Raw genomic sequence first — 26,901 nt, 5'->3', positions numbered from 1 at the left:
CAATTATCAAGTAAATGTTATATATCTGTGTATGTATTGTGTGAGCTCAAACAGAATCTCAATGTGGAAGGAAAAAACATGGCAAATTTAAAATATGTAGTGAGATTCACCAGGGGTACACAGCACATCAAATATGAAGCTGGCCAGCATGAGGGGCAGGACGGGCCTGTAGTCACAGAAGTTCCCGTCTCGGAGCTGCTCGGCCCTGTCCCGTATGGACGTCATCTCCACCAGGCCCAGAGGGATTTTCTTCAGCAGAGCCACCACCTCTGACTCCTGGTAGGCAAGCTTGACCTCCAGGGCCTTGGTGGAGGCTGGGGGCCTCTGCAGCTCCAGAGAGAACATACCCGTGCTGAAGGCCAGGTTGTGAAGCTCCAGCCTCTCGCTCAGCACCGTCAGCAGGAAGGAGGTCTTAACCAGGGTGTTGGTGGCCACCTGGGTCTGCCTGCTGGTGGACACCTTGCTCTTCTTGCCCTTGGTCTGGGGCTGCTCCACCTTCAGGTCTGGAGGGTTGGCCAGCAGGTCTCCAGCCAGCTCCACTGCCAGTCTGCAGGCATCGTTGCTGTAGCCGTGAGCGTGGAGGGCCTCTGCACACGCAAACAGCACCTCCATCTGGCCCTCCTGCTCCAGTGGCTTGATCCCAGCAAAGATGTCTGGTTCCTCCTCATTGTTGTTCTCTGACACTCTCTCTGCCCCCTCCTCATTAGCTGAATTCAGAAAGTAGGCCTGGTAGTCATCCTCTCCTACAGGGTCTCCTCCTGCCCCTGCTTCTGCTGCTCCCTCTGGGGCCTGATTGGGCAGGGCTACGGCTTCGGTGCCAGTTTCTCGGCGGGCACCACGCGGTGACTTGGCAGCAGCTGCAGTCACGGTAACAACCGAGGTGGAGGGCCGAGCGTCTCCAGCGATGGCCGCCTCCTCATTTCCATTCATCTCCGCCTCCACATTCACCACCTTCTCCACAGCAATGGCTGCTTCCACGATGACAGCAGTGTTCTCTTTGGTGGGGAAGGCGGGCTGGGGCTCAGTGGCAGGCAGGGTGGCAGCAAGGGTGACCCGTTTGCCCTCGAAGGCGCGCTCCTTGGGCGTGTTTCCGGCCCCTTTCCCTCCCCCACTGTATTTGTGTGGCTCTCTGAGTAGCGGGCTTGGTGAGGGCAGCATCTCAGGCGGCGGGGGCGTGAAGTCAAAGGTGTTGCTGGCCTCAGCACCCAGCGCCAGACTGGAGCCATCATCCAGGCTCAGCTCGGCCATGTCAGGCTCGAGGGAGCTGTCCTCACTGCTGGTGCGCCGCTTGGCCGCTTGGTGTTTTCCCCCTACCACTCCTGATCCCCCAGAGGACGACTTGCCCCCCTGGGCTATCTTAGCCTTGCCCCCAGTGGACGAGGAGGAACCTGCGCCTTTGTACATCCCCTTACTACTGCCCTCCTCTAGAGAGAGAGACACACTGCCCCCTAGCCGCACTAGGACCCCTCCTCCGCCCCCGGCCGACAACCCCTTCCTTTTGCTCACGATGGTCTCTTTGGGCCTGACCGCCACTTCTTGTTGGGGACTTCTACCCTTGTAGTCTCCCCCACCTCCCTCAGAGCTGCCAGATCTCCCCCCTCCTCCTCCAAGTTCAGAGGTGTCTCCAGCCAGGCCAGCCTTGGCCCCTCTCTGCTGCTGCACTGCCCTGGCCCAGCAGAAGGAAGCGCTCTTCTTGTCTGCACTGCAGTAGGTGATGCCTGGCAGTGGGTAGGCCACCTCCCAGTTGAAGTAGCAGGACTCCACGGCTGGCTTGAAGCCCTGGAACAGTTTGTCCAGGGACTTGCGGTGTTGTCCTCGCTTCACGATCTCAATCACTTTCAGATGCCACTGCTTGAGCTGGGCAGCCAGCTCCAAACGCCTATGGGATGGTGTAAAAAGAAACGTAGACACACATTGTTATAGTCAGTCAAGGAAACAAGGGCCACAGAGCAGAGACGATAGTAACAAACAAGCACACACACACACCATTATTCCGATAATTGCCACTGTAACTGAAAGACACACACACAAAGAGCTTTCTGCAAGGAACTGACATGGTTGTTCCTTATTTCGCTTTCTGTCATTGCGTCTCAAAGAGCTAATTTAACACAGTGTCGAGTGAGACCACATAGCACTCTAAAAGCAAAGCAGCAATCAGGTCACAGTGGATCAGGAGGATGCCCTGGTCTAATACACTCAATGTCCCAAACACTTACTGCTCTAACCAGATGAACTTAACAGAGCCTCAAAAGAGTGTATATCAACCCAACGCAGACAGATATAGACATGGGATGGGTTGTGAAAGTGAGAATTGAATTGAAGGTAAGAGAGACAGGAGGAGTGCTGTGTTGTCAGTATTAGACACTATTCTAGTTGATGTAGGAAACCAAGGCTAAGTGTTAGACAGGAAGAAAGGGAAGTGACCTCACCTATGAGGGCTCATGGTGGGGTCTAGGACAGCCAGCCTCCACAGAACGACCATCTCATCACACATGCTGGCGCAGGCGTGGGCTGCCACCTCCGACTGCCCGTTACTGCGCCCCGTGTGCCCGCTGGCACTGCTGTGGGATGCCGACGTACGCACGCTGTACCACCAGCCAATGATCTGAGGAGAGAACAGTCACCTCTGTCCTATCATGTGTGAATAAGTATGTATGTAACGTGTGGGTTACCTGTTCATAAGTGAGACACTGCTCAGTGAGGATCTCTAGTAGGGGTGCAGCATTGCTGTCTCTCCTCTTGAGCATCTCCCTGACGATGGACAGGAGGTTCCAGATCCCCTCGGGCTCCCGCCCCCTCAGCGGCCTCAGCAGACACGCCCACTCTGCCGCCGCCGGAGGCTCCGTGGATGACAGGTACATGGAGTTGACGTCACTGCACCGGGAGAGGGGGAGCACACACACAGGTTAGCAAGTAAACTTCCACACATTACCTGCGTCCTCTCCGTAATATACCTGTAACCTTTGACTATGCCAGTCTCTGTCTTACCTGAAGACAACAGGAGAGGGGCCACAGAACTTGTGCAGAGTCTTCTTGATGTTGTCACTGAGCGTAGACTCATCTAGATACCAGGTGCTCTGATCAGAGGCTGAGGGGCCAGCAGTGGGGTCTGTACACAGGAGACAGGGAGTAAACGCAAAGCCAGAGAAATGCAATACAACAAACATACAGGAAATGTCAAGATGCTGATTTAAGCTGATAATTGGGAAACACATGTCATGTGAGGGCCATCTGAACTACTTTATAGCATGCTCAAACCACACATATATACACATGAGCAAAACGCCCTCAGGCCTCTCTCTCTACCATTTGCACTATCTACAGTTGTGGGCGTGGGACGCAACCTCTATCTCATATTGGTGGCGGATGTGGTGAGTTACACCCCATACAATACACAGCACTTTGACTCATTATCATCGTCTCCGATCACATCATGAACCCTTGTGAGAGATAAGTAGAGGCTGCCCCCTGCAGGAGGCAAACAGAAGTGCAGGCAGGCAGGGCGTACCGGGAGCCCCACACACTGTGTTGATGGCTGTGGACTGGGAGGACAGGAGCTCATCCAGGAGCCTCTGGGCTGTGGGCAAAATCTGGAGGAAAAAAATAACAGATCAGTTTTAATGAATATGACAGAATCTGTTTCAGATCCATTAATGATAGGTTATGACAATCGGTTTCGCCATTGTTTCAGGGGTGGGGGGGGGGCATAGCTTCTCATGGCTACTTGTTAAATCCTACGTTTTGAACACAAGGCTCTAATTACAGCTAAGAAATACAGTTGGCCTTAGAGCTGAGTAACATTACACTGACCAACACTGCACTATTGACTGTAATACATAAGGAGACAATGCAACTACTGTGTTCTTTATCCCAGTAGCACAAGGGGCAGACAAAGGGAGTATTGAGACTGGGCCTGTTACAGGCGGAGCATAGCTACCTCTACAGACCTAGCCACTGGGAGGTAGAACAACATTGTTCACACATTCAACTGAATGTATTTTTGCAACTATTGGTGATCTTCAGTAGATAAACAACATTATCTAAATGTTTTTGAAGAGCCTAAAAGGGATTGAGAAATGTGTCTAGGATTCTATGCACAATATATGGCTTTGCTAATACAACAATATTTATATTTACACATTTGAATGTAACTTTGTGGTTGAAACTTGCCTCCTAGTTATGATGACCCTCCACATTGAGATACCCAGCCAACCCATTATTCCTGAAGTGAAGCTAGCAGATAATCTAACCAGTTAGTGTGGTGCGACAGTCTTACCTGTTGGGGAAGCTCACTGATGAGGTACTGGGCAAACTTCTGCAGCTGGTCCCTCTGCAGCCGGGACAGGGACTCTGACACGGGGGCTCGCAAGCACACTGCAGACGCCTGGCAGACAAACAGAGGAGTGACAGGCATTAGTGTACATTTAGGATCTCACCTTGCTCGGTTTCCTGTTCACACAGTGAGTTTAAATGCAGAGAATTAAAATATAAACTGAAATGTAGGTGTGCAACAAACTTCAAGTTCGGGGGTCGTACAGCACAAGACACCACTACAACAGAAAGTGGTTATAATATACCTCACATTAAAATAAGACGGCAAAGAGAGAGAGAGGTGGTCTGCTACTACTGTGTGGTGAATGGGAGCGGAAACACTTGGGATTCCTGGCCCAGGATGGAGACATGAGAAAGGAACAGAGGGGATGATATAATGATGATGGGCCGAGTATGTTTTAATAGCCAGGGTAAATAGCACAAACAGCAAGATAGGGAGGGACAGCGGCATGCTTGTGCTCGAATAGCCTGCTAAAGAACATTTCATGGGGAGAAGCTATACGGACATGCCTGGTGCCTAAATGGATGAAGTGTGTCGCACAGCTGAGAGTCGAGTGTGGACACGAATCGATACGGTTCAGTAAATCGTTCTGATATGCCCTTCGTTTATGCTGGCTAGCTGGCAACAGCATGGTGCTAGATAAAACTTATGAGAGAAAGTGATGTGTATTTTGAAGGGCGAGGGAGAAATAACTTGTAGCATTGGTCACCATCTCCAATTTGTTCCATCCCACTTCATTTTATTTTGAGTAGGATAGCAGCCTACACGAGAAATAACATATTGGTAGTAACCATCTGAATGTCACAGAGATGCAGCCTATACTGCTCAATGGGGAGAGTTTGCGCTGAAAACCGGCAACGCGGGGCACAGTGTCCTTCGCTCCCGCTTGCCGCAGTAAGGAGAGGGAAGTAGCTAGATAGTATAGCCAATATAAGGCCAGGGTGACAGCTAAAGCGCAACATTTATTGTCGTGATTTTCACCTGAAAATGTACAACTACGGCATTAACGTCTAACGTTACATTCAAATAATAAAAAATAAACATAACAATTACTCCGATAAAAACAGAATGATTCTAAACACTCCCAAGTCCCAATTTCGACGTTTCAAATTCTCACCGAAGTTTCTAGCCACAAAAATAAACTAGCTAGCTTGCTGGAAAGGGCTCATCGGGACGACTGGCTAAACTGAACTCGACTCTTGCTTGGCAGACAAACGTCATCCATTTGGGCACCAGACGTATAGCCTCTCCCCGTTCCAAACTCATTAATAGGATTATATCATCAGCAGCAGATATGCCCATTGCCAACACACTCCCCCTAACCCCCAACTTTTCGGTGAGGATCTTCTGCTGATCTCTGACCAAAACATTTCAGAATAAAATGCTTTGAGATCAGAGGTTATAACAGATGGATCAGTTCTTTAGGGGTGTTAATGTACATTGCTTCACACACTTAACAGTCAAGAGTTCTGTGCTGCGTGTGTGTGTGTGTGTGTGTGTGCTTGGTATTTATTGCATTGTTCTTCTGGAGTGGTTTCATAATGTGCAACTAATTGAGCACACTCAAGTTGAACTGTGTGCGTGCGTATGTGTGTGTGCCTGTGTGCATGTATGTGTGACCAAGCGCCCTAGAGAGGAACAGGGAAGACGCAGAACTATGGGTTCAGTCTGTGGATGTATGTTTGAGAAGATACACATTTAGACAACTTCTTGTTGAAAGCACAGTGCCTATATTCTGACACACCGTGTGAACATGCTCTCAGGAGACACAGAATTTCAGGAAATAAAAAAACTGGTTATTAATAATGTATTATTTCAAAGCTACCTACACCCTACGGTTCCCCATTTGAACACAACCCCCCAAAAAACTGCACTAGTGGGTCTGTATTTCTCACAATACCTGTAGCAGCATTCATTTGAAGACCTCTCATGATTTGATATCCAACCCATGAGAGGGACGTGGCAACTGTTGCATTCCCCGCTGAGTATTTGGAGTGATTAAATCTGTTTTGACTACTGCATCGCTCTTTTGTCATGGCAAAACGTCACCTCTTATGGCAAGTAAGTGGACTGAATAAATGGAAAGGTCTAAGCATAACATAGCCCCCATGGCTTTGCGAGAATGGCGTCACCTAGGGCGACAGGTTTTCAATATCCACTTTCACAAAGAGGGTGAAAAGGCCGGCCTCCCATCTGGGCCTGAGAGATGTTAATTACTTTACAGCTAATCCACCCATTCAATACAATAATGGTTAATGAGGGTCCATGTGTGCCTGATAAAAGGTCACAAGAAAGCTATGGAGGTGTGTGTGCATGCCACAACCGCAGAACAGGTGACAGTCGGAAGTGGGAGAAGACCTACACAGCAGGGAGTGCGGGTATGGCTATGGGAGACTAGGCTCTCTCCTGGACTGATAATTACAGAGAAAGATATAGAAAGAGAGATCGGGTTGTTCCCCAGTGGAAAACAAATATGAGGATTTGCAGAGTTTAAGATCAATGTGATTTTCTGATTCTGATCTTATGGCATAATCCGCTTTTAGTGCCATGGGATCATATGATCTCAGAACATCTGAACATAACGTCAAAGGGTGAACTGAGCCCACACACTCGTTCATGCCAACACACAAACTCAGACCTTGCAAGACCCACCTACACTGTGATATCAGTAGAGAACAGACAGTCCTCCACCCAAAGACATCAGAGCCTCCCACACATACACACTCATAGTGCCTCAGCACTCTCTTACACCCTATGAGTCACAGATATATATGTACAGAATTGTCTACAGCAAATCTGTAGGCTATTTGAATACATACAATGTATTCGAACAGTAATGTGTTATATAGACGGTAGGGGTGTTTACCAACAAAACCGATATATGTGCAACCACGACTTAAAAACAGACACGGTTGGCTTACAATCAAAGGATTATTACATTATTATTATTACTACACGTAAGTAAGCTATATTTCGTCTGCAAATGTTTTGGAAAAAACAAATACATTTGCCCAAGAAGCACTTGTTGGTTGTACAAATACATTGTTACAGTTGTTGGTTAGCTGACTAGCTAACCCTAGCCATATTAGCATAGACGTGACAAGCATCAAAACACCTCAAAGCAAGACATGGTATTAAGAACAAATACAACCAGCTGAAACAAGTCATCTACAATTCGCCAAACAACAGCTTCTAGTCATTGTTGCTAGCAATCTATGACAACAACACAGAGCCTTTGAACTCGGAGTTGCACACAAATTGTTGTTGTGACGTTGTCAACCCATCTATAGGCTTATGGCTTGTGTCTGTGCCAGGTTTGGAGTAAAAGTTCCTAAATTGAAATGGAATTGACCGTTATCACAGTACTACACTAACTCACACACATGTATACTGTACTATAATTGCAGCACAAAGGTGTATAGGTGTATTCATGTGGTAAGGCGGTGTGATTCATGTTGTGTCTGTACTCTAAACTCACGTTGTGGATCCTGAAGAGGCAGAGGGCCACCACATGGGCGCACCACTTGGCCCCGGCTCCACAGGTGCAACTGCAGGAAGTGATGCGGCAGCGGTCGAACATGACAGCCACATTGTACGCCCCTTTTGATTGGCCAGCCTGGGGCGACACCACGGTGGCACTGAGGTGGAAACCTTTGAGAGAGAGAGAGAGAGAGAGGGAGCGAGAGAAAGAAATAGAGAGGGGATAATATCTGCTCTGTAACGTCCATCTATTTGTCTGTGTCGGACAATGAGACTGGAGCAATGGAATGAGAAATACAGTGTTATTATGATAAAGCGGGGGTGATGGCCGACACTGTGCAGCAGCAGTGCTGTAATGCGTCCTGAGCCTGGGCTGCCAGACAGGAAATGAAAGGCAGTTATTTCCATGCACATGGAAAGACTAGGAGATAGGAGGAAAAAGAGGGAGAGGGGGAGGTTGCCCAAAAGCTTTTACCCAATGGACAGCAGCCAGCATTCTCCTGGTGAGCCCGAGCCGGCACAGAGCAGGAGGGGAGGGTAGGAGAGGTGGGGGAGTAGAGGAACGACTCAGAGTAATTGTTCCAGATTCAACATATCAGGACCCCTTCAGTCAGCCAAGCTCTGTTCCTGCTCCAGTTTCTCTGCTCCTACCTGGCAGTCTCCAACTCCTCCTCCACCTCTAACCTACTTCCTTTCCCCTCCTACTTCCACTGGGAGACAGGGTTTCCATTACCTCACAATGAACTCTAATGTGTTTAACCTAATACAGCACTGACATACCCTGGGCTCGCAGGAAAACAATGGAGGCGCACTCTGCAGATGAAGATAAAGCGCTTGCTTTCAAAATGGTTGTAAACATTTGAATCAGAACCCTTGGTTCATTATGAAAGTATTTGAAAAAGCTAATATATGCCCCTCCAAGGTTTAATACAGTGGGAAAGGTTACATCTCTAGATATCTGCTTTCAGCTACCCAGAATTGTCTTTAACATAACTTACAAGCATTAATCACCAAGCCACTATCGAGCAGTGCAAAAAGGGGCATTTCACTGCAATACTTTCTGATCCTAGCTGGCATCTCAGTGATGTTGAGTGTAATAGATGAGTAACCCAATCATTATGTAGAATGCTCAGTGGATTTCAGGCAGGCTGCTTGGCCTGTAGTTAATCCTAGGTGCTGTGCCCATTGAAGTGGTCCATGTAATAGCAGGTCTATGCACTATATTTCACCCCTGTGGCTTCATTCATTGACCTAGGAAATGTCTTAAATGGCACAGTACAACAGCAACATTCCTACACGATTACGCTACATCAAGTTCTCTTTCTAGTAATGAACTGAGGGTTGGCAAACTCAATGGCGAATGATCAGTGATAAATATGGCCACATACCCTGACCGGGAAAAACCTCTGGGTCCTAGTGGTAGCCTATCACCACCAGAGTAGTGCGCAGAGGTTGTCGTGTCACAGGGTCAGAAAAACTCTAAGCCCTAGTGATGAGCGGTGAGAGTGGCGTGGCGCGGACTGAGCTCTATCTGTTAGAGCTGGTGAGTGAGGCTCCGTTAGGACCATTTAGGGCCATTAAAGCACATGTAATCCCCACACATCCTGCCTGCCTCCCTGGCCGGCTGCTCTAATCCAGTCATCTGGGATGAGCAGAGAAATGCAGAGGCTCCACCCGGATTCCAACACAACTGAGGTGAAAACAGCATCTGACCTGGGATAAATGTTCAACTAGATAAATGCATAACTAGTTTTTGAAGCCCAAAGCACAGAGTGAGTGTGGGGCTGTGGAACAAGCCTAGCCAATATGTGACCAGAACAACTTTATGGAGGTTTGTTGGAGGTTTGGGAGAGTTCAGCCTTCCGTGCTGCTGTTGTCTTAGAGCTGTGGTGGAATTAGGTGATTGACACTGCTCAGTGCTCACCTATCTGCAGAGGGTCTTTGACAGCCCTCATCCTGTACAGCTGCTCCCCTCGCTGGAACTCATCAGGGCTGCCGTTAGCCAGACACGAGTACAGCCTGCATAGGGAGAACCGCAGAGAGAGGGGATGAGATCAGAGAAAAATTAAGATGCATTAACTTCTCCAAATACTATGTCCCCTCTGAAGTTGTGCTAGCTATTTGTATAATGCGTGAGTGGTCCCCAGTATTTGGCATTAGTGAATGTTCTGAGTGATTTCATAAATGTAAATGAGTGGGTGTGTGATAAGCTGAAATGGAATGGGATTCCAAAACAGAGAGAGTACGATGTACAATAAGCCTCATGCCATTTCATTTCCTTGTCATCCTTTAAAGGCCCAGTGTAGTCCAAAATGTTATTTTATGTTTTATACATATTTCCACACTATGAGGTTGGAATAATATCTGTGAAAAATAAGATAATGCCCTTTTAGTGTAAGAGCTGTTTGAAAAGAACTGACTGAAATGTTTTGGTTTTGGTGGGATAGTTTTGGCCTTCCATGTTGTCATCACCATGCGGTAAATTAGTTTATAGACAAATAAGAAAGAGTTCCAAACCTCTGCCAATAACAACTTATTTTCACTTTTCCCCTCATTTAGACTACTCCCAGACAGTCCTAGCATAATTCTTAATTGCCCTGTGCTAAAAAGCTTTTTCTTGTTGACAATTTTAATTGAAAATCACAGTAGGTACTTAATTGTTACCCAGAAATAATTTGATAATGAGATAAAAACAGTTGCATTGGACCTTTAACAACAATCCCACAAAGATCAGTGTGTCTCCAGATATCTCTGAACATATTATGGAAATCCGAGACGATCTCAGATAGACTTCAGAGCGCGTGCACAGTTTGGTTTTAATATCCTTGTGGGTAACAGAAGTCCTCACAAGGATAGTAAAACAAGTAAAATGGGACATTTCGCCAGTCCCCACAAGGAAAAATGCTATTTTAGACTTTAGGGTTACAATTGGGTTAGGTTTAGGAAATAGGGGTTAAGGAAAATAGGATTTTGAATGGGAATAAATGTTATGGTCCCCACAAGGATAGGAAAACAAACGTGTGCGTGTGTATCCAGCCTCACCGGATGTCCTCCTCGTTCTCTGGGAAGCTCCAGTAGGCGATGCGGAGCTGCAGCTGCTCGGGGACAGGAGGGTAGACCTTCTCCACCACCTCAAACGGGATGTGGAATGCCACCTGCTTGGCTGATAGCTCCACCAGAGGGATGACCTGACCATCTAACAGACACACAGAGAGAGAGAACCAAACATTGAGTGAGTGAGTGAAAGTGTGTTGGAGGGAATGTGTTAAAATGCATGTAAGACAGAATAAAACAGAATAGAAATATACTGTGTGTCCCTATGTTACAATGGTAATTCCTTTTGTGCTCTGCTCCGAAGGGTTCACCCAAACACACCACACAGATGGAAGAAGGAGAATAAGCAAAAGGGTGCTGGTGTGTGTGTGTGTAACAGTAGGGATCTACTATTAACGTGAAATTTGGATAGCCACGCTAGCTTCACCCTCATGTGGAGGCATCAGTCAATCCAGTAGCGTCTGGAAGCTATAGTGAGCTTCGATTGGTCAAGCGCAGCTGCAATATCGCAATGTATTTGCATAAAGTTCAGCTTTCCACAACTTAGGTCCTGCCCTGTTAACGCTCCCTCGCCATGCTTGCATCGCCCAACCACCCACTTCGCTTCCATCCATCGAAAATGAACGGGGCTCTGTTGTTTCCTCGCCCTAACATGCTCCATGGTTCTCGGCCGTTAGTGTGTTGTGTATAAGACAGAAAGAGAGACACACTAGAGAGAAACTGGGGAGTGTGTATGCTTTGTAAAGTGTAGAGTTTGCGATCCACCGAACTCGTATTGAGGACAATGAGGGCTGCCATGAAAAATATGGGTCTCTAACTTTACAAACACAGACCTGTTTCCAGGCTCACTTGTCCTGCCATCAACAACATGAGGAAAGAAAGCAGTCTGAATAATGTCAACAACTGTGATGGCTGTGGTTCACATGGTCAGAAGACATGGTCAACCTATCAAGGATGGGGAGGATTGTAGTCAACTATTTTGACCGGTTGACAAAAACATTGCCTTGGTGCAAGTCTCCACACTCAACTAATGGGCCTGACCAGGAAAAACCATCAGCCTTAGTTGGGAGGAAAAACTCTGGGGTCCCCTGTTACAAGTCATGTCACGTGGTCAGGAAAACCTACTGGACCTACTTAGGACTTTAAAGCTCCCTTGGTCTCCGTCGTTAAAGAGCAGGACAGCTGCCAAACCTGCAGCCCGTTCAGGAGCCTATCCTGTCTAACCTGATGGCTCACACTAAATGATTCCGCTGCTATCGTTCACTACATACTTTAGGTCTGAGACTGCAATCATTGAAGTTGTTTGTGGAGACGAGGGGCACTGTACATCAGCGATTGGATCATCTCTAACCAATCAGAGTATCAAAGCCAATGATACATTTTTAAACCACCGCTTTACCCACGTGTCTTAGCATTGGCCCAACCCATCGGTTTCTGGACCAATCAGACGGCGCCAAATGTGTTCGCATTCGGTGAACGTTCAGGGAGGTACTCAGATCCAGACACATTGTGGAGAAGAAACTTACATCCGTGGGCGTGGCGTAGCGTTTGGCCCGAAGCAAGGAGTCTGGGTAGCCAGGCAATGTTCTGTCAGCCAAGGAAGAGTCTAGGTTTCCTGAGGGGTCATGAACCCACACCACCCCTTCTCCAGATACAGCATGCTTCAACAGCTACAACAACAACGAGACCCTAAAAATAAAACGCACTAGAAACATATACAGTACCAGTCAAAAGTTTGGACACGCCTACTCATTCAAGGCTTTTTCATTATTTTTTACTATGTTCTACATTGTATAATAATAGTGAAGACATCAAAACTATGAAATAACACATATGGAGTCATGAAGTAACCAAACAAGTGTTAAACAAATTTGAGATTCTTCAAAAGTAGCCACCCTTTGCACACTCTTGGAATTCTCTCAACCAGCTTCATGAGATAGTCACCTGGAATGCATTTCAATTAACAGGTGTGCCTTGTTAAAAGTGAATGTGGAATTTCTTTCCTTCTTAATACGTTTGAGCCAATCAGTTGTATTGTGACAAGGTAAGGGTGGTATACAGAAGATGGTATTTTACCAAATAGGGCTAAGTCCATATTATGGCAAGAACAGCTCAAAAGAGCAAAGAGAAATGACAGTCCTTCATTACTTTAAAACATGAAGGTCAGTCAATCCGGAAAATTGAGAAATTTGAACGTTTCAAGTGCAGTCGAAAAACCATCAAGCGCTACGAGGACCGCCACAGGAAAGGAAGACACAGAGTTACCTCTGCTGCAGAGGATAAGTTCATTAGAGTTAACTGCACCTCAGATTGCAGCCCAAATAAATGCTTCACAGAGTTCAAGTAATAGACATCTCAACATCAACTGTTCAGAAGAGACTATGTGAATCAGACCTACATGGTCAAATTGCTGCAAAGAAACCACTACTAAAAGGACATCAATAAGAAGCTACTTGCTTGGGCAAAGAAACATGAGCAATGGACATTAGACCGGTGGAAATCTGTCATTTGGTGTCCAAATTTTAGATTTTTGGTTCCAACCGCTGTGTCTTTGTGAGACTCAGAGTAGGTGAACGGATGATCTCCGCATGTGTGGTTCCTATCGTTAAGCATGGTGGTGGTGGTGTGGGGATGCTTTGCTGGTGACACTGTCAGTGATTTATTTAGAATTCAAGGCACACTTAACTAGCATGGCCACCACAGCATTCTGCCGCGATGCGCCATCCCATCTGGTTTGCGGTTAGTGGGAATAGAATTTGTTTTCAACAGGACAATGACACAAAACACACCTCCAGGCTGTGTAAGGGCTATTTCAGCAAGAAGGACAGTGATTGATTGATTGCTTTCATACTCTTGCCTCTCATTTTTACCCGTTAACATTACGACTATGGAAATGTTTGTAATGACCTGTCAAAAACACCCCGGAACTTGGCTTTATTCCATTATAGCAATGGAATACATCGTCTTTCCACTGAATGGACAAGAACACTAAAGCTTCATTTGCAATTTAACGCAGTAGGTGTCTCAACACTTACAGTTGAAGTCGAAAGTTTAAAATACACCTTAGCCAAATACATTTAAACTCAGTTTCACAATTTAATCCTAGTAAAAATTCCCTGTTTTAGGTCAGTTAGGATCACCACTTTATTTTAAGAAGGTGAAATGTCAGAATAATAGTAGAGAGAATGATTTTTTTCAGCTTTTCACATTCCCAGTGGGTCAGAAGTTTACATATACTAATTGAGTGTTTGGTAGCATTGACATTAAATTGTTTAACTTGGGTCAAACGTTTCAGATAGCCTTCCACAAGCTTCCCACAATAAGTTGGGTGAGTTTTGGCCCATTTCTCCTGACAGAGCTGGTGTAACTGAGTCAGGTTTGTAGGCCTCCTTGCTCACACACGCTTTTTCAGTTCTGTCCACACATCTTCTATGGGATTGAGGTCAGGGCTTTGTGATGGCCACTCCAATACCTTGACTTTGTTGTCCTTAAGCCATTTTGCCGCAACTTTGGAAGTATGCTTGGGGTCATTGTCCATTTGGAAGAACAATCTGGCCTTAAAAGGCCATGTAATCTCCACCCGGCACAGCCAGAAGAGGACTGGCCACCCCTCAGAGCCTGGTTTCTTCCTAGGTTCCTGCCTTCCTAGGGAGTTTTTCCTAGCCACCCTGCTTCTAACATCTGCATTGCTTGCTGTTTGGAGTTTTAGACTGACTTTCTGTATAGCACTTTGTGACATCTGTAGATGTAAAAAGGGCATTATAAATACATTTGATTGATAGGTGAAAGAGCCAACCGTGTTGACTTTTAATCCGAGGGTATCCTGCTTTTGGCACACTTATTGAATTATGCAAGAGAACGTGACAACTGTAATTAATGAGGCAGTATAGACAGCGCAGGTAGGTTAGACAGAGCAAGTGTTTCGTGGTTGCAGCCCTATTCCACCCATTTATGTAAAAAATTTTATATATGCAAATACACCCATTGTATTTACGCAAAATCGACCCACATAAAAACGATTTATTTTAACCCAAAACGTCACAAAAATACCCGATACTAGGGTTGGGCAGCATCCAGATTTTCATGTCTCGGATGTAACCAAGAAGCTTGATCTTGACATCTAGCAAGTTAGCAAACCAAATGCATAGCTTGGAGCCCCGAGCTAGAAATAATTTATGACACATCTTAGGTTTCTTATAGTTATACTTAGTTATACGCAGTGGCGTAGCACGCACCCCCGCAACCCACAGGGGTGCTTGCGGTATTGAATATCATAGCGTCGGTATTTCGAAATACCCCGGTATACGGTATATCGCCCAAGCCTACCTGATACAATAATAAAATGTATATATGAATTCCCAACACAACGCCTGAACTCCATTGATTACTTGTCCTTGCCAGTAAAATGTTTTATATGCTGTAATTCAGTTAATTTCTGTCAAATTATAAAAATAAAAAGTTTGGAGAATCTTCATCCATTGTCCAACTGTTGCATTTATTTGAATTTGTAAAACCTTAACAATTTCGATGACCGTTGCAAGAATAGTAATAGTGTAGGCTTAGTCCAAGAATAAAAATGTATTGTTACATCTGACAAATACATTTCAGATTTTGTTGTTGTTGAAAGAACGGAATTCGTGAGGCTAGGTATGCACTCTACACAATATAACAAAACAAGTTTTGGCATGATATGACTCCTCTTTGTCAGGATGATGCAGAACATTTTTTATTGTTCCTCAAACAATTGAAGAAAACATTAGTGATGACCCTCTTCAGATTAGAAAATAAACTGAGGCCCAGCACACCACCACTACACACCCAAGACAAAGCCCTGGCCCTCAGCTGACACTCCGTCCTCGTTTCCTCTCCTAACATAGCAGTGTATGGGGGCTACACCTTGGTTTTCATGGAGATGGGCATGTAGGACCAAAGGGCTCAATAGTAGGTATCAGACTTGGGTACTGCCTGAAACAGCCCTTAGCAGTGGTATTTTGGCCATATACCACAAACCCCTGAGGTACCTTATTGCCATTATAAACTGGTTACCAACATAAATAGAACAGTACACAAGTAGTTGACTCATACCGTGGTATGTTGTCTGATATACAGTGCCTTCAGAAAGTATTCCTTCCCCTGGACTTTTACCACATTTTGTTGTGTTACAGCCTGAATTCAAAATGGATTAACTATATTTTCTCTCCCCCATCCACGCACGCACACACACAATACCCCATTACAAAAAAAAACATATTTCAAATGAAATACAGATAAAATTTAATTTACACAAGAATTCACACCCTTGAGTCAATACATGTTAGAATAACCTTTGGCAGCAATTACAGCTGTGAGTATTTCTAGGTAAGTGTCTAAAAGCTTTGCACACCTGGATTGTACAATATTTGGCCATTATTTTTTTCAAAAATTCTTCAAGCTCTGTCAAATTGGTTGTTGATCATTGCTAGACAACCATTTATAGATTATCAAGCCGATTTAAGTCAAGTAAAAACTGAAACTTGGCCACTCAAACATTCACTGTCTTCTTGGTAAGCAACTCCAATGTAGCTTTGGCCTTGTGTTTTTGGTTATTTTCCTGCTAAAAGTTGAATTCACCTTTCAGTGTCTGGTGGTAAGCAGACTGAACCGGGGTTTCCTCTAGAATTTTGCCTGTGTTTAGCACAACTTTTTTAATCCTAAAAACTCCCCAGTCATTAAAGATTACAAGCATACATATAACATGATGTAACCACCACCATGCTTGAAAATATGGAGCGTGGTACTCAGTAATCTGTTGTATTGGATTTGGCCCAAACCGAACACTTTGCATTCTGGACAATAAGACATTTGCTTTGCCAAACTTTTTTCTGCATTATTTAGTGCCTTGTTGCAAACAGGATGCATGTTTTAAAATATTTTTGTTCTGTCAGGCTTCCTTTTCACTCTGTCAATTAGGTTAGTATTGTGGAGTAACTACAACGTTGTTGATCCATCCTCAGTTCTCTCCCATCACAGCCATTCAACTCTGTTTTAAGTCACCATTGGCCCCACGGTGAAGTCCCTGAACGGTTTCCTTCCTCTCCGGCAACTGAGTTAGGAAGGATGCCTGTATATTTGTAGTGACTGGGTGTATTGATACACCACCCAAAGTTTAATTAATACTTTACCATGCTCAAAGGGATATTCAATGTCTACTTTTTTATTTTACCCATTTCCAATACATTCTGATGCATTGGAAAACCTCTTTTGGGTTAAATCTGTGTTTGAAACTCACTGCTCGGCTAAAGGACCTTACAGATAATTGTATGTGTGGGGTACAGAGATAAGGTAGTCATTCAAAAATCATGGTACACTATTATTGCACACAGAGTGAGTCCATGCAAGTACTTATGTGACTTGTTAAGCACATTTTTACTCCTGAATGTATTTAGGTTTGCCATAACAAAGGGTTTGAATACTTATTGACTCAAGACATTTCAGCTTTTATTAATTTGTATACATTTATTTTATTTTTTTCTCACTTTGTCACTGGCCTACACACAATACCACAATGTCAAAAAATATATATATTTAATAAATTTTAAATGTAGGCTGTAACAACAAAATGTGGAAAAAGTCTGAACACAAGCACTGAACACAAGGCTGGAATGCAGTTTCAGCTAATCCGCATCCAGGACCCAAACTGACAGGTTTGTATTACTATTTAGGGCATTTCAGTGATATTTGACTCCAAATATTGATTTGTAAAAACAAAAACAATTCGTTACTGTACCTAGCGCTAATCGGGCAGTACCTGCAACACAAAGTGAGCCAACATGTTTTCAGTACTTTTATTTCCCCGACTGATAAAAACTTTTTTTCTCACACTCTCTCGTCTCTGCAGCAGACATAGTGAGCAATATTTTTGGAACATCAAATCGCAATAAAATCATAGTAACGAACCGCAATACATATCGTATCGGCACCTAAGTATCATGATAATATCGTATCGTGAGGTCCCTGGCAATTCCCAGCCGTAGTATTTCAATTACTTTCAAAGACATTTGGAAGTAAGTATTTAAATATTTTTTATTTGAAAAGAAAAGTCGTTGAATATTGGAATAAATTTGGAAATACACTTGGAAAGTATTTGAAAATACGAAGACGCAAATACACTCCCATGCATTTAACCCAATTATTTTAAAATAGTATTTGAAATAAGAATTTGAAAATCCTTTCAAATAGTAGGCTATTTACTGGAAATTATTTTGAAAACACTTTCAAATACTTCCAATAGAAATAGTTGAGTCGGGTTTGGGACACATTATTTGAAAATACTCAAATACACAGAAAATAAGTAGTGTATTTAAATAACAAATACACATGTATTTGAACCCAGGTCTGGTAGGTATTGTCACCACAGCTATACCATCCACACTGCCATCTTCTCACCTCATGAAATCACCCACCACAAGAGCAGTGTTAGCAACAGTTTTAGTTTGAGTTATAGGAACCTATAACATAAAAACTAAACAGAAATCATATTGCTCTACAATAAATATTTATCCAGGCTAGTTGAATTGAGTTACTGGTGTTATTGTGTTACAAATAGTGGGAAAATAAAGGTATGTTTCTATTGGCTTGAGCCCAAGGCAGTTGTGTGAATTCTATGGCATTAGATGCTAGGCTTGAGCTTTTCATGCTCGACAAACAGGGAAAACCCCATGGAGGGAGCAGACCCAGGTGATTTACATCTCTCTATTAACACTTGCTCCCCAGTCCCCACCTGTCCCTTGGAGGCTACAAATAGGAAGGATAGAGGGAGAGAGGGATAGAGAGAAAGAGTAGGAGGATGGCAGTAACAGCAGCGAGTGGGCAATAAGAGGGTTCAGCCACTGCCAGTTACACAGTGACTAACTCCTGACTGACCAATCGGGAGAGAGCGGGACAGGGGGGCACACTCAAACAGCTGTTCCATCATAGAGCGGTGTAAAAGTGATGGACTGCTGCTCACACACATGCCCATTAATTAGTATGTGGTTATGGAAGAAAGATCAGAGCCAACAGATGCATAGGGCCTAACCAAAACCCTAACCTTTAACATGCCCTACATTTTGAGCAATGGAGATGGAGAGATATGGGCTAGCCTTCAAGGGGGGAAATTTCAGTAAAATCTATTTTACTGATCTTACTTTTTGGGGGATTTGACTGACTTTAGATGGGAGGGTTTTGAGGTTTGGCAGCTCTTTTGTGCAAGATCAGCAGCAATATGTAGATTCATAAAATGTGGGTTTGTATTGCTAAACCACAATCCCCAGCTCTGAAGTAAATGACCTGCACAAGACAAAGCCCTCTATACAGTCCACAGCTGACTCCACTCAGCCCTTCCCCCACCACTCCTTAAACCCAAACAAACATGCCTGACCGCACACACACCCTCCCCCAAACTCCCCTAGATGAGACTTCTAATAAATAGGTTCTCCCACACCGGTTCCTCACTTGCTTGTACAACTCACACGGGTTGGCGCTCTGCTTGTCTCTTCCCAGCTGCCCTCCCATAGGCCGACTTAGAGCTTTCAGCCGAGTGAGCTACTCCAGCACCCCCCCCACCCCACACACACACACACACACACACGGGAACCCAGTGTACAACTCTACAAGAACAGCCAGGCTGGCCAGCCTTACAAATAATAATATATTTATTTCATATAGCGCTTTTCATTAGAGAGAATCTTAAAGACGCTGTAAAAACAAACAAAATGTACAGATCTGGCAGGTCTTGGGCGATGGTCTTCCACGGCTTCAGATGATAGTTTTGTTCAGCCATGCAGTTCAGAAATCTATGACTGATTAGGTCCATTCAATATGTTAGGCCGTTCAGGTCTTTACATTACAAAATTAACAGGTCAAATAACAAAATGTGATTTTCAAGCGCAAGCCAAGCGCTGCCAATGCAGTCAGTAGCACTGTCAAAGCTGTAAAAAAATAAAACAAACATGGACACAAACAAGCACACAGAAATCAAATCCCAAATATAACAGGTTAACCAACAATGTAGTTATTTTTTGTGTAAGTAAGAAAATATTTGCAAAAAAATAAACAAACTAACAATTACAAGGCTATATACAGGGGGAACTGGTATCGAGTCAATGTGCTGGGGTACAGGTTAGTCGAGGTAATTGAGGTAATATGTACATGTAAGCAGGGGTAAAGTGACTATGCATAGATAATTAACAGCAGCGTTAAAAAAAAAAGTCAATGCAAATAGTCCAGGTAGCCATTTGATTAACTGTTTAGCAGTCTTATGGCTTGGGGTAGAAGCTGGAGGCTTTTGGACCTAGACTTGGTACCGCTTGCCGTGTGGTAGCAGAGAGAACAGTCTATGACCTGGGTCGCTGGAGTCTGACAATTTTTAGGGCCTTCCTCTGACACCGCCTGGTATAGAGGTCCTGGATGGCAGGAAGCTTAGCCCCAGTGATGTACTGGGGCGTAAGCACTACCCTCTGTAGCGCCTTGCGGTCGGATGCCGAGCGGATCCCTTACCAAGCGGTGATGCAACCAGTCAGGATGCTCTCGATGGTGCAGCTGTATAACATTTGAGGCCAGTATTGATTTGTTTGCAATACCGCGTTGGTAATAAGCAATAATTTGTTCGGTTAAATGGGAAAACGACTGCGTAAGCATTTGAAATAAGAGCAGGATCTAAAATGTTAGCTAGGTAATCCAACATTTTCCCTGTCATGCAGCCATCCCAGAGGCAGGAGAGAAATTATCGTGGGCCTGCTGCTGCTGCCAGCCAGCCACAGCCCAATCAGTTGCACCTGATTCATCCTCACAGCCCAATCAGTTGCACCTGATTCATCCTCACAGCCCAAGCAGTTGCACCTGATTCATCCTCACTGCCCAAGCAGTTGCACCTGATTCATCCTCACTGCCCAAGCAGTTGCACCTGATTCATCCTCACTGCCCAAGCAGTTGCACCTGATTCATCCTCACAGCCCAAGCAGTTGCACCTGATTCATCCTCACAGCCCAAGCAGTTGCACCTGATTCATCCTCACAGCCCAAGCAGTTGCACCTGATTCATCCTCACAGCCCAAGCAGTTGCACCTGATTCATCCTCACAGCCCAAGCAGTTGCACCTGATTCATCCTCACAGCCCAAGCAGTTGCACCTGATTCATCCTCACAGCCCAAGCAGTTGCACCTGATTCATCCTCACAGCCCAAGCAGTTGCACCTGATTCATCCTCACAGCCCAAGCAGTTGCACCTGATTCATCCTTGTCAAAATACAGAATAATAATCAAGCAATTTGTCAACCTCTATGACAGTTTGGAGACTGGAGGTAGGCGTCTCCCTAATACGTTGACTTTTGTTTGAAGTATGACAAAGTCACTCACAAATAGCTTTGTTACAGATGCTTTTAGCAACTTCTGGGGAAGCTAGCACCAATGCAACCAGCCTAAAAACAATGATCAGAAATTGCAGTCATTCTCAATATTTAGGAATCCATGTGACTATTAAGAAGCAACTTGTTGTTCTCCTATTGAAATCAAACTTCAGTTCATGGAAATAAGACAACGAACTAAACAAGATAGCCAGCTACATAGCCCGGTTGCCCCCCAAAAACTAGCAAATCATTGTGATATATGAAATATGAATGATAGTGTTACCACTAAGTAAAGAAAAAATGTATGTATGTGACGTGCAGTCATATCCAAATCCTAATTAGTCAATAGTCTTATTTGACGCATCAAATAGTGTTATTAGAAGCGTCAAATAGTATTATTTGACACGTGAAAATAACGAGACGTCTACTGACTCAAATGGTGTTCGATACTCCAATGCCACTATCCTCAATGAAACCAAAGTTACACCTAGCCTTTACAACATTATCTGCTTTGGTAGAGAAAGTATAAAATCAATAATAGGCTATGGGGATAATGTAGACCTGAGGTTGATGGGAGGGGGGGGGGGGGGGGGGGGGGGGGGGGGGGGGGTGTAGAAACAAGTGACATGATGCAAGTATTATGGAAACTATTCTGCTAAAAGAAATAAGGGGTTATCACATCAATGACATCACAGCCAATACATTAAATGAGAAATCAATGACATTGTCAGCCAGCACCTACTCTCCTATTTGCATAGTGTCCCATAGAGATGCGTTCAGAGGCCTTTGAGGACTCTACTGAGATTAAGAAGCTGAGCAATATGGACTGTTGTGCAGTGTCAACAAATAGGCTTAATTCTGAGAGAACAAGCTTGCTAGGCCTATATGCTGGGGGAAATGAAACATTTACTTAGTTGATAGACTAAATTATCAAATGCGCAAATGACGTGGACAGGACAATCAACCTAAAATTAGGACATAATTAATTATTTTACATTTAAGTCATTTAGCAGACGCTCTTATCCAGAGCGACTTACAAATTGGAAAGTTCATACATATTCATCCTGGTCCCCCCGTGGGAATTGAACCCTGGTCCCCCCGTGGGAATTGAACCCACAACCCTGGCGTTGCAAGCGCCATGCTCTACCAACTGAGCCACACGGGACCAGAGAGCATTTTAAACTAGGCTACACTGGTCAAAGCTGTTTAAGGCCTACAGCGCTACTGAAATGTACAATTAGTGAAGATAATGTGCAGGCCTAGCAATTTTCTGAAAGCAGGCTAATGTATGAGTGTATTGTAAAATATTTACAGAAAAACACTGACTTCAATGACGAACAACAAATTCAGGTTCAAGACAAGCCTTCAGATGGTTTGGATCCATCATCATAGGCCCTTTAGGTAATGAGATAAGGGAGAACCCATGCTGGCCACTACACAATGTTATTTGGCAACAAGCATCAAGTTGTTTTAAGTGGTAAAAGGTCAATATGGGAATGAGGACAAAAAGTGTAATAAGAGGATGTGAGTACAAATAATACAATGGAAGGTGAAGTGCGTGTTTACCTTTAATCTTCACTGTAGGAGAATTTGGTCCAGCAGACTGTTTTCTCCATCCCCTCCAGTTCTGACACAGACTCTCAGCCTCTGATATAAAGGAGCAGAGCGAGTCCTCCTCGAACCGGTCAGAATCTTCGAAGGAGAACCTCTCTCCGTCTTCCCACTCGGCGAACATTAGTTCCATTACATCCACTGTAGGATATACAACTCTGGATTCAAGTGGACTGTACAATAGCCAAGGCCTTCCGTCAAAGGCAGGGGGGAAAAAACGGGTGAGAGCTGCCCACCACTGAAAGAGAGCAGAAGCAATGAACACTTCCACAAGTCTCCAGTAAAAGTTGGGGGAGGGGTGAGCGCAACAACCAAAACACTGCTGAGAGCTCACTGTAGTCTTGCAGGCGAACTACACAGTAAAACAATAATATCCATTATCAATGGTAGGGGGGAAAAATACTTCCTTCACAAATTGTACCAAATTAGTACTCAGTATTTGGAAAATAGAGGCAAAATTTGGGAACACAATGACTTAACTTTATTACCAAGGGCCATGCCATTTAGGGCAATAATTTCTGAGACACCTTATATCCATGTCGTTTGAGAAAGTTGATCCCAGTTCGGTAACAATTTAGTTTTTGTCCCCTATCACTCCCCAGTTTCGAGTTGGACTGTTTCTGCTTGACTGTCTAAATTGAGTAGTGCTTCGAGGGAGACGACCCCCACAGGCATTTTTATAGGGTTCCAGCTATCTAACTACTTTAAATTAAACACTTTTAATGAAACAATTACCTAAGATTAACCCAACTCGTAAACAGAAATATTGACGTCAGTTACTGTACTTAAAATTAAATATACACAAACTTAACTTGTTTTCTTCCATTTCCTACCTCCCCTTCTTGACGAATCAGCTGTGCTACATACACTACCCGTCTCGAGACAGCCGTACAAAATGTTCCAAACACTTGCAAGGCCTTTTAATTTAAAATAAAACAACGTTGATAAGTATAATCTAGCTAACGTATGTCATTCTTTCTTTGACAGAGATTCACTACTCAAGCTTGAAGATCTGCTAGCTAGCTACTAGCTTAGCTGGCTAATGCTAACTAACTAGCCAGCTAGCTAGCTAAGCTAACACTGCCTGGTCAATCAGACTCAGTAGCTTGCTAAAATAACTAACTAGCTTAAAAATAAAAGACTCGATTGTCATCATTCGCAAACGTTGTAAGATGTAGAATTTAAGGGAAACCTTGAAATAATAATCGTTTTACGAACACATTATCTATCTGGCAGGATACCGTTGGTCATAATCCGAGTCTCAAAGCCCCACTACTAGTACAGTACACACCACCCGCTTCAACAAGGGCTTTGGTGTTTGTTAACATTGACACCTTTGAAGAACTACACAACCGTCAAACTTGACCGACTACTTACTGTTTTCGATCAACTGTCTCCGGTAATGGTGCACGGTCAGTTTTATATTTGTTCGATTGCAAACCTACGCTATTAGCTAATACCTTGACTCGAATCTCTTTTCCCTTTGCTTTGTATTTTGAAAAAAGCTGCCTCGCTCGAGCCCGCCACTGCACTGGTTCCCAATGACTCCTAGTCCAGAAACTGTAGAAAAGCCCCTTTCATTTTCCCCGACCGACACCGGTAGTCCTACCGTCCCCAGGTTGTGTCTTTGAGGCTTCTAACAACACCGGCGTCCCTCAAAATTGTCTCAACAATCCCCCATCTCTTCCACTCTCTCTTGACGGGAAGATGGCTCTTCTTTTTCTTCTTCTTCTACTACAATGGTATAATGGTGTTCGAACAATTTACTCTTCATGCCGCCATCTACTGTGCAGAACCGATGTGGGGGGATATATCCATCATACAAACTACCTAAAATAAACAAAATCAAACTACACTACATAACCAAAAGTATGTGGACACCTGCTCGTCGAACATCTCATTCCAAAATCATGGTCGTTAATATGGAGTTGGTCCCCCCCATTGCTGCTATAACAGCCTCCACCCTTCTGGGAAGGCTTTCCACTAGATGTCAGAACATTGCTGTGGGGACTTGCTTCCATTCAGCCACAAAAGCATTAGTGAGGTTGGGCACTGATGTTGGGCGATTAGGCCTGGCTCGCAGTCGGCGTTCCAATTCGTCCCAAAGGTGTTCGATGGGGTTGAGGTCAGGGTTCTGTGCAGGCCTGTCAAGTTCTTCCACACCGATCTCGACAAACCATTTCTGTATGGACCTTGCTTTGTTCACAGGGGCATTGTCATGCTGAAACAGGAAAGAGCCTTCCCCAAACTGTTGCCACAAAGTTGGAAGAACAGAATCGTCTAGAATGTCATTATATGCTGTAGCTGTAAGATTTTCCTTCACTGGAACTAAGGGGCCTAGTCCGAACCATGAAAAACAGCCCCACACCATTATTCCTCCTCAACCAATCTTTACAGTTGGCACTATGTATTGGGGCAAGTAGCGTTCTCCTGGCAGCCGCCAAACCCAGATTCGTCCGTTGGACTACCAGACGGTGAAGCATGATTCATCACGCTAGAGAACGCGTTTCCACTGCTCCAGAGTCCAATGGCTTTACACAACTCCAGGCGACGCTTGGCATTGCGTATGGTGATCTTAGGCTTGTGTCCGGCTGCTCCGCCATGGAAACCCCTTTCATGAAGTTCCAGACAAACAGTTCTTGTGCTGATGTTGCTTCCAGAGGCAGTTTGGAACTTGGTAGTGAGTGTTGCAACCAAGGACAGACGATTATTACTCGCTACAGCACTCAGCGGTTACGTTCTGTGAGCTTGTGTGGCCTACCACTTCGTGGCTGAGATGTTGCTGCTCCTAGATGTTTCCACTTCACAATAACAGCACTTACAGTTGACCGGGGGAGCTCTAGCAGGGCAAAATTTGACGAACTAACTTGTTGGAAAGCTGCATCCTATGACGATGCCAGGTTGAAAGTCACTGAGCTCCTCAGTAAGGGTAAAATCAAATCAAATGTTATTGGTCACATACACATGGTTAACAGGTGCGACTGTAGTGAAATGCTTGTGCTTCTAGTTCTGACAGTGCAGTAATATCTAACATGTAATCTAACAATTCCGCAACAACTACCTAATACACACAAATCTAAAGGGATGGAATAAGAATATGTACATGTAAATATATGGATGAGTGATGTCCGAGCAGCATAGGCAAGGTGCAATAAATGGTATAAGGTACAGTATATACGTACATATAAGATGAGTAATGTAAGATATGTTAACATTATTAAAGTGGCATTGTTTAATGTGACTAGTGATCCAGTTATTAAAGTGGCCAGTGATATGAGTCTCCATGTAGGCAGCAGCCTCTCTGAGTTAGTGATTGCTGTTTAGCAGTCTGATGGCCTTGAGATAGAAGCTGTTTTTCAGTCTCTCGGTCCCAGCTTTGATGCACCTGTACTAACCTCGTCTTCTGGATGGTAGCGGGGTGAACAGGCAGGTGATTGTTGTCCTTGATGATCTTTTTGGCGTTCCTGTGACATCGGGTGCTGTAAGTGTCTTGGAGGGCAGGTAGTTTGCAACCCGGTGATGCGTTGTGCAGACCACATCACCCCCTGGAGAGCCTTGCGGTAGAGGGCGGTGCAGTTGCCGTACCAGGTGGTGATACAGCCCGACAGGATGCTCTCGATTGTGCATCTGTAAAAGTTTGTCACGGTTATAGGTGACAAGCAACATTTCTTCAGCCTCCTGAGGTTGAAGAGGCGCGGTTGCACCTTCTTCACCACACTCTCTGTGTGGGTGGACCATTTCAGTTAGTCTGTGATGTGTACGCTGAGGAACGTAAAACTTTCCACCTTCTCCACTACTGTCCCGTCGATGTGAATAGGTGGGTGCTCCCTCTGTTGTTTCCTGAAGTCCATGATCATCTCCTTTGTTTTGTTGACGTTGAGTGAGAGGTTGTTTTCCTGACACAACACTGAGTGCCCTCACCTCCTCCGTGTAGGCTGTCTCGTCGTTGTTGGTAATCAAGCCCACTACTGTTGTGTTGTCTGCAAACTTGATGATTGAGTTGGAGGCGTGCCAATGTTTGTCTATGGAGATTGCATGGCTGTGTGCTCGATTTTATGCAC

The 26,901-nt window shown here is 44.6% G+C and overlaps 1 protein-coding gene across 12 annotated transcripts in view; it reads right to left on the bottom strand.

Annotated features, from left to right (window-relative positions):
* The window catches only part of LOC120017630 (zinc finger SWIM domain-containing protein 8-like), a 33,855-nt gene extending 9,270 nt beyond the window's left edge, over positions 1-24,585 (bottom strand). For 7 of the 12 annotated variants that reach the window (XM_038960515.1, XM_038960518.1, XM_038960521.1 and 4 more), the window contains exons 1-11: positions 24,218-24,584; positions 22,796-23,078; positions 10,856-11,009; positions 9,738-9,832; positions 7,812-7,984; positions 4,277-4,384; positions 3,509-3,590; positions 2,989-3,109; positions 2,673-2,874; positions 2,430-2,605; positions 111-1,879 (exon numbers count right to left, since the gene is read on the bottom strand). In XM_038960515.1, coding sequence (XP_038816443.1) covers positions 111-1,879; positions 2,430-2,605; positions 2,673-2,874; positions 2,989-3,109; positions 3,509-3,590; positions 4,277-4,384; positions 7,812-7,984; positions 9,738-9,832; positions 10,856-11,009; positions 22,796-22,973 — 3,058 coding nt within the window. In that variant the 5' untranslated portion in view covers positions 22,974-23,078; positions 24,218-24,584. Of the gene's footprint in view, positions 1-110; positions 1,880-2,429; positions 2,615-2,672; positions 2,875-2,988; positions 3,110-3,508; positions 3,591-4,276; positions 4,385-7,811; positions 7,985-9,737; positions 9,833-10,855; positions 11,010-12,393; positions 12,573-22,795; positions 23,079-24,217 lie in introns of those variants that run through there. The other 5 variants (XM_038960519.1, XM_038960520.1, XM_038960516.1 and 2 more) reach the window with 4 other exon arrangements.
* Positions 24,586-26,901: the final 2,316 nt, after the last annotated feature.

This window comes from Salvelinus namaycush, chromosome 22 (genome assembly GCF_016432855.1).
Source record: "Salvelinus namaycush isolate Seneca chromosome 22, SaNama_1.0, whole genome shotgun sequence".
NCBI lineage: Eukaryota > Metazoa > Chordata > Actinopteri > Salmoniformes > Salmonidae > Salvelinus > Salvelinus namaycush.
This window is presented reverse-complemented; position numbering and strand designations above follow the sequence as displayed.